At 37.1% G+C, this 8421-nt stretch overlaps 1 protein-coding gene across 1 annotated transcript; it reads left to right on the plus strand.

Moving 5' to 3' along the window:
• The first annotated feature begins 172 nt into the window (after positions 1–172).
• On the plus strand, positions 173–8421 carry LOC130817341 (protein DJ-1 homolog D). The gene is made up of 5 exons (XM_057682977.1): positions 173–331; positions 464–580; positions 3929–4369; positions 4845–5207; positions 7943–8421. Exons 1-5 carry the CDS (start codon positions 266–268, stop codon positions 8129–8131), a joined length of 1176 nt encoding a protein of 391 aa, XP_057538960.1. The 5' UTR covers positions 173–265; the 3' UTR covers positions 8132–8421.

Raw genomic sequence — 8421 nt, forward strand, 5'->3', positions numbered from 1 at the left:
TTCCGTTACTAGGTATTTTTTGACAAAAAAAAAAAAATTTCTACGTATTTTTTGACAAAAAAATATTCTAAGTAGTTTTCTACGAAAGTAATGTTGTTCTAGGTATTTTTCTAACAATTTTTCTTTTTATTTCAATTTGTAATCTTAATAAAAAAAAAACTTCTATCTCACATAAATAATTTACTCCATATAATTTCCCACAGTACCAAGAGCACTCACGCTTTCCTGGTTACTCCTTGAACGACAAGAAAAAAATTCAACAAAAATGGCGGATTCTGTAGCTCAGAAAAGGGTTCTTATGCTATGCGGTGATTACGTAGAAGACTATGAGGTTTTCTCTTTACTGTCATCCATTGATTAGTCCTTTGCTGTTTGCGTTGACCTTAATTTGTATTATTTATACTCTCTATCGTAGAAATTATAGTTCAAGTATTGACCATTTTTGTTGAAAATGGCGGTGTAGGTGATGGTACCATTTCAGGCACTCATAGCTTATGGTGTTGCAGTTGATGCTGTTTGCCCCGATAAAAAAGCTGGGGATGTTTGTCGCACTGCTATTCATCTACTTGGTTCTTATCAGGTTTGAGTGTCACTTATCTTGCTGCTTTTAGTGATTAAATTGAATTCTAATACTTGTCCCGTCGAGATTGTTACAGTTATGGTAGCATAATTGAAGTAAACTTGGTTGTCTAAACAAGAACAACTTTAAGATACATAAACAAGACCTAAAATCGGTGGTATGAGGATCGTGATGGATATTGAAACTAGCAAGAAAATATCTAGAAATTTTAAAAAATCAAAACAATGCTATAAATAAGGACGCAATGATTTACGAGGTTCACCTTATGTGAAATACAATTGATTCCAAGAAGAGATGTGTGGATTAGTATAAGTACTAGACTCAGTTCCATTTTGTTTATTACAAATTATTTTGACCAAACACTTTTTCAATTAATCTTTGTATATTGGAAAATAACTTACATAGAGACCGACGAACAAATAAGTTTGATGGACTATTCCTTCTATTACGAATTGGTTTTAGGATTGAACTTCATAGAGATTGTGTGCAGTTAACTCCCTCTTGTGTGCAGTTAACTCCCTCTGGGCCTTGTCATGTACAAGTGCAATAACAAATTTGTTACGGTATCAAAAACGATGTTTTCTAATCAACTGGAAACAAAAAAATCCAATCTTTCGTAAAAACAACTTGCAAGTTTGAAAATATTGACGTGGGGGAAGTGTTGGTAAATAACCCAGATGTGATCCTATTAACATATATGCTTAACAAACTACTCTTATTACTAATTGGATATTGAAACTAGAAAGAAAATATCTAGAAATTTTAAAAAAAGTAAAACAATGCAATAAACAAGGACACAATGATTTATGAGGTTCACCTTATGTGAAATAGAATTGATTCCTGGAAGAGATGTGTGGATTAATATGAGTACTAGACTCAGTCCCATTTTTTATTAAAAAATATTTTGACCAAACACTTTTTCGATTAATCTTTGTATATTGGAAAATAACTCACATAGAGACTAACGAACAAATAAGTTTGATGGGCTATTCCTTCTATTACCAATTGGTTTTAGGATTGAACTTCATAGAGATTGTGTGTAGTTAACTCCCTCTTTTGTGGGCCTTGTCGTGTACAAGCGCAATAAAAAAATTGTTACAGTATCAAAATCGATGATTTCTGATCAACTAGAAACCAAAAAATCCAATCTTTCGTAAAAGCAACTTGCAAGTTTGAAAATAATGACGTGGGGGAAGTGTTGGTAAATAACCCAGATGTGATTTTATTAACATATATGCTTGACAGACTACTCTTATTACTAATTGGTTTTAGGATGAAACCTTATCGAAATTGTATGCGATTAATTCTTCGCTCTTGTGGGCCTTATGTGTACAAACATAGAACAAATTTATCAACCTATGCATCTGTTTTTAGTTTTGTCCCATTTGTATCATTATGACTAACCACTTTCAAGTTCAAACATTTTATCTCATTCAAATTAACGTTGAATTTTTCTTATATGCGTCTTAGTATATAATTCATGAAAAGGAGGAAGGATATAAAAAAGAAAGATCATATCCCTTCTTTTTAAGACTCTTCGTAATAAAGTAATGAAGAATTTTTTTACGTCCTTTCTTTATGGTGATTTTCTTTGATCGGTAATAAGATGAAATCTTAGAACTATAAACTCCTGAGAATTACAATTAAAGAAGGCGAGAGAGAAATTTAGATGCTTGATGTATGGTCTTAAGGTTAGAATGAGATGTCTAAGGCTGAACATATGTCTCCTTATGTAGTGGAGGCATAAATTACATAAGCATAGAATAACATTAGAAATGTAACATCAAAATAGAAGAACTTGTTCGAGCGCACCCCTTGGTCGTTCAAGTAGCAAGCTACTGTCTCTACCATCATAGGTAGGGTGTGCATTAGTCGAACGGGATCGAAATGAATTTTTGAATATGTTAAGACTGAAGATCAGACTGGTTCTATTCGGTCAGGTCTGGGTTTAGACTGAATGTAGTTTTCGATACCTACGAATAAATTAAAAAATGAAAGATTTTAAAATATTTTAGCAAACTAATAATTATAATATTATAAAATTAATAATTTAGGTTAAATTTTTTTAGTGTTAGAGATAAGAATTAAGAAATATAATGTCCTTTGGGTAAGTATATACATAAAATTCATAAAAATATTGTTTTTCTTAAAATTATATTTATATGTATCCGGTCTAACCTAGAGCTTAGACCGGACTGGATCAGAAACCCGAATTATGTATTAGTAAGACTCGAGCCCGGATCGGATGCAACTGGTTCAGTTCGGTTTAGGTCCGATCTCAACCGGTTCCGGTCTGATTTTGCATACCCCTCATCATAGGTTTGGAGCATCCTTTGTCAGAGCAACTGGATCCCTTGTTCATTCAAGTAGCTAGCTTGCAGAAGCTACTTTCTCCACAATCATAGGTGTGCTCATTTGAGCACCCTTTGACAGGGAAACCCTTGCTTGTTCGCAGAAGCTAATGTCTCCACAATCATAGGTGTCGCGCTCATTCAAGTACCCTATGTCAGAGCAACTTTGACTTCTTGATGTGCAAAATCTTCCATGCTCAACAACTTCCCATGCTCGTTCACCAAAGTTGAATTAAGCTTTTTTGGACGCACTTGTCCACTATGTCTCAGTATCCCAAGCTAACTCTCTCAACAACACATGTGCCGAAGTCCAAGAGGACAAAACTAAGCTAGAAATGGCACCTAGAATTTGTTTTATGCTAAAGCTTTATCCAAGACCCTTTTTTAGCTAAACTTTATCCTAACCTCCATAAGTCATAATACAAACTATTGAACTCCTTTGACTAGTTAAATTATTTATACCTCTCTTTTTTCTAATCTTGTCTAGATTTTTTTTCTTTTTCTAATTGTGATATTCATATGACCAGATGACCCTCACTAAACTTGGTTATTTTTAACTGTTTATTATCTATGAGACTGAGTAGACCTTTTTTTGGTTATATTATAAAAAGAACATGTCCTTTGAGGGATGAGTCTTTGATGTAGTTGCTAGGTCATCTTGCTTTGCTCTGGCGTTTTTTTTTACACAGGGAGGATTTTGACGCATTCTTTCTTATAATAATTCATCATTTTTTTCCATCTGGCAGATGTAGTCAGGTATTGTTGCATTGATGATCCAATGAATAGCCTCAATTTTGCCACTAGAGTAAGACTATGTACATCTAATTTTCCAGTCCCCGTCCTGTCTAGACAAGAAATTCTTGTAAGTATTGGGGTGATGTTTGTGTATATAGATCTATTCTTAAGCTAGAAGCTTGCAGTTTGTGGGTTTTAGGTTATTTCACGAAAGGAATTTTCAATTTGTTTTTGCTTTACATGAGTTCTGTCTTGTTTGCAGACTTACATAGAAACACGAGGGCACAACTTCACCCTAAATGCGACCTTTGATGAGATTGATGCAAGCATATATGATGGTTTGATCCTTCCAGGAGGTAGAGCTCCTGAATATCTGGCAATGAATGGAGCTGTTCTGCATGTGGTACGCCAGTTTTCTTCATCTGGAAAGCCCATTGCATCTATATGCCATGGGCAGTTGATCCTTGCTGCTGCCGACTGCATCAAAGGTCGTAAATGTACAGCTTTTCCTGGTGTGAAGCCTTTGGTCATTGCAGCCGGTGGTCATTGGGTTGAACCTGTGGATCTGGGAGCTTGTGTAGTTGATGGAAATCTGATAACAGGTGCTACGTATCTTGGACATCCTGAGTTTATTCAACTGTTTGTGAAAGCTTTAGGAGGGCTCATAAGTGGGTCAGATAAAAGGATCTTGTTCCTTTGTGGGGTAAGTCATGTGCTCTTACTTAGTCAGGTTTAATGTCAAATTGAACACTTGGCATTGGTTTACTTACTCAAGAAAAGAGTCACGATATCTTAGCAGTTTTTTTGCTTTATTAGTAATGACATCGGGAAGGGAGATGGCTATGGGAGAGGGAAGGAAAATTGGGAAGGGTATTAAAGCGTGCAAGGCTGAATCTATCAGGTTTTGCTTTTGCAATCTGAATATGTTTTTTTTTTCTCGGGTCCTACTAAAAAATGCCCCCTTTGTTTATTTGTTTCATGTTAATGTTTTGTCATGTATGCATTCCCATTGTGGATGCCAACTAGCTTAGTTGGTCAAGTTATGTAGGGCAGTACCATGATGTTGGATCGACTACTGTCTACAGCATTTGCCCTTGTGGGCTCTCTTCACTAAAAAATGTATGCATAACCATTAGTCATTGATTATATGCTCAAATTACTTTTTTCTGTTGGGACAGGATTTCATGGAAGACTACGAGGTTATGGTCCCATTTCAAACCCTTCAAGCTCTAGGGTGCCATGTTGATGCGGTCTGTCCTAAGAAACAGAAAGGGGACACTTGTGCTACTGCTGTGCATGATTTTGAAGGTGACCAGACGTACAGTGAAAAGCCTGGGCATGATTTTACATTGACCGCTGGCTTTGATGGTATAGATGCCTCAAGTTATGATGGTCTTGTGATTCCTGGAGGTAGGGCACCAGAGTACCTTGCTTTAGATGAGAATGTTCTCTCTATAGTTAAAGGTTTCATGCAAGCTGGAAAACCAGTTGCATCGATATGCCACGGCCAACAAATTTTGTCTGCAGCTGGTGTTCTTAAGGTAAATTTTGTGACTTATCTGTCTCTATTGGTTTTATATCATTTTGAAAATTAGATTTATTGCCTAAAATGTATGCTCTGACTTGACTATTTACTTTCATCGAACACTAACAGTCCGTTTGGTTGTTGGTACTAAATAATTTTTCATGAATAGTGATGAAACATTGATCATAAAAAAGTTCTTTTGGTCACAATATTTATTACGACCGAATACCACATCTCCAATTGGTAATGATAAACGGAATAACGTTGAGATTTTAGGGTTAAGAATACTAGTGTGTATTAAATGTCAGATGCAAACGTAAGTGCTATATATACAGGATTATAGACACTAATTAAGGCAATAAGACTATTGTAAGTAAAAAGGAAAAAGTTAATATTCCTAAAATAGTTCCTCTTCTCAACACTCCCCTCAAGATAGGTCTTCGGGTCACCGATACCTAACTTGCATAATGTTTGCTTGAATGCTTCTGAAGTAATTGCCTTTGTAAGGATGTCAGCTAGTTGATCTTTCGATCTAACAAAAGGAAGACTTATAATCTGTTTCTCGAGCTTCTCCTTTATAAAATGTCTATCAATCTCTACATCACTACATGCTTGGTTCGATCATGTTGAACCGGTTTCTCAGATATGCTGATAGGCTTTATTATCACAGTACAATTTGCATGCCTTCTTTTATGGGAAGTGTAATTCGCTCAAGAGCTTCCTTAGCCACATAACCTTTGTTATTCCTTTGGCAATACCTTGAAATTCTGCCTCTGCACTCGATAAGGCTACTACCTTTTGTTTCTTACTTTTCCATGTGACCAGGTTTCCTCCAACCAATGTGAAATAACCTGAAGTAGATCTCTTGTCATCTCTATCTCCCGCCCAATCTGCATCTGTGTAGGTAAGAAGATCCAAGTGATTATTTTTCCTGAAGAGAATGCCCCTGTACTTGTGCCCTTCAGATACCTCAAAATCCTCATAACTGCTGTTAGATGTTGTATCTGTGGTCGATGCATAAACTTGCTCACTACTCCAACTGCATATGCAATGTCTGGGCGTGTGTGTGAGAGATATATCAGTTTGCCAACCAACCTTTGATATTGTCCTCTGTCGGCCATTTTCTCCTTCGATCATATGGAGGCCATAGTTTGCAACACTAGGTGTCTCTGCAGGCTTACAGTACACCATGTCTGTTTCTGCTAGCAAGTCAAGAACGTACTTTCTTTGGCTAATGAAAATACCTCCTTTCGATCTTAATACCTCAATGCCAAGAAAATACTTGAGCTGTCCCAAGTCCTTCATTTCAAATTCATGAGACAATTCTTCCTTAAGAATACGTATCTCTTCCTTATCATCCCCAGTAATAATCATATCATCCACGTAAATTATCAGACAGGTAATACGATCACTCTGTCTTTTGAGAAATAAAGTGTGATCAAAATTGCTTTGTTTGTAGCCAAATTTAGTCATTGCTGTAGTGAATTTCCCGAACCATGATCTTGGAGATTGTTTCAAACCATAAAGAGCCTTCTTTAGCTTGCAACCTTCCCTTCATTATAGTCGCCTGAGAAACCTGGAGGTGCCTTCATGTACACCTCTTCTTCGATTTTCCCATGTAAGAAGGCGTTCTTTACGTCAAACTGGTATAGTGGCCAATCTTTGTTTGCCGCAATGGAGGATAGAACTCGAATTGTGTCGATTTTAGCCACCGGAGAGGAGGTTTCAGAATAATCCACCCCATAAGTCTGGGTATATCCTTATGCCACCAATCTAGCTTTATACCGCTCAACTGTGCAATCAGCCAAATATTTGATGGTGTACACCCATTTGCATCCAACTGTCTTCTTATGGTAACTCACACTCAGGTTTTATTCTTGTCAAGAGCAGAAATCTCTTCTTCCATTGCCTTTTTCCAATTTGGACCCCGAAGAGCTTCTCAACACTACTCGGCACAATGCTGGAATAGAGAGAGGTGTTGAATGCAACAACTTTTTGTTAAAGATTCTCATTGTTCACTATATTTACTGGATATCTCGACCTTTGTGCTTCGAATTCAGGATCATATCTCCTTGGAGGAATTCCCATTATGCTTATGGGAGGCAACTCATATTTGTCTGGTATATTGGCATTGACAACATCATCATGGTTATCAGATTTAACTTGGGGAACTTTAGAAGTTACCTTTTGTGTTTTAGGATGCTCATCAGGTAGGACAAGAGTGGGCTAAAGAGGAGTACTATGACATCAGAAACAACATCTTTAGTCTCACCTATTTTCTTTTTTGGGTCCGCGGAATCAATCACAACTGGGTAAATGAGCCAGCTTAGGTCATCACTAGGCATCTCCCCTTGAGGACCAGGCTGGGTATAATAGTAAGTTTGCTTAAAGAAATTGCAATCCATAGTAGTGTACATCCTGTTGTGTACAGGATCAAAGCATCTATACCCTTTCTGATTCACCTCATAGCCAAGGAAAACACACTTAATTGCCCACTCTTTGGAGGGGGTACGGGTATGATTTGCCCGCTATCCTTCTCCCTCAGGACCCTGACTTGTGTGGGATACGGGGATGCTGATGCTATCAACCCACTAATGACCCATTTAATATAATCCAATAACGACCCGCCCTCTAGTTATGGGGCAATGCTACACGGCGTATTCATTTGACATCAAGTTGTGCAGTTGATCAGCTGTTTCGCAGACTTCATTGGCCATTCAAGAATCTAATATCCTGGTGTGTGTTGTCCAGGGGAAAAAGTGTACTGCATACCCTGCGGTAAAGCTGAACGTGGTATTAGCAGGGGCAACTTGGCTGGAGCCTGAGCCGATAAATCGTTGCTTCACTGATGGGAACTTGGTGACAGGAGCTGCTTGGCCAGGCCATCCTGAATTCGTTTCACAATTCATGGCACTTCTTGGAATTCATGTATCCTTCTAAACGGTTTTTGTCATCCACAAGTACTCACTTTTGCCTGAAATTTATGTTACTTCTGAATGAGTCTAAAGGTGTCTAATTATATGGTATGTGGTAAGTAATGTGTTTTTGCATGGCTGCAAGCAGGCTATCGCCCAGGATATCAAACTTTTTAGGGTTAAAAAATTTTATTTTCATGTAAAAGGTTATTATATGAATTACATGTTTTGTACACTTATCGATGTACTATTGGAGTCCTAAATATCTCCTGTTGTGCTCTTTTAAAAAATTATAATAAATTGATATTAATAAAA

The sequence above is a fragment of the Amaranthus tricolor genome, chromosome 7, assembly GCF_026212465.1.
Source record: "Amaranthus tricolor cultivar Red isolate AtriRed21 chromosome 7, ASM2621246v1, whole genome shotgun sequence".
In the NCBI taxonomy this organism is placed as follows: domain Eukaryota; kingdom Viridiplantae; phylum Streptophyta; class Magnoliopsida; order Caryophyllales; family Amaranthaceae; genus Amaranthus; species Amaranthus tricolor.

Coding starts and splice junctions, on each gene's coding strand:
- LOC130817341 (XM_057682977.1), top strand. CDS start 266: ATGGCGGATTCTGTAGCTCAGAAAAGGGTTCTTATGCTATGCGGTGAT. Junction 581..3,928: donor ATCTACTTGGTTCTTATCAG/GTTTGAGTGTCA, acceptor TCTTGTTTGCAG/ACTTACATAGAAACACGAGG. Junction 4,370..4,844: donor GGATCTTGTTCCTTTGTGGG/GTAAGTCATGTG, acceptor CTGTTGGGACAG/GATTTCATGGAAGACTACGA.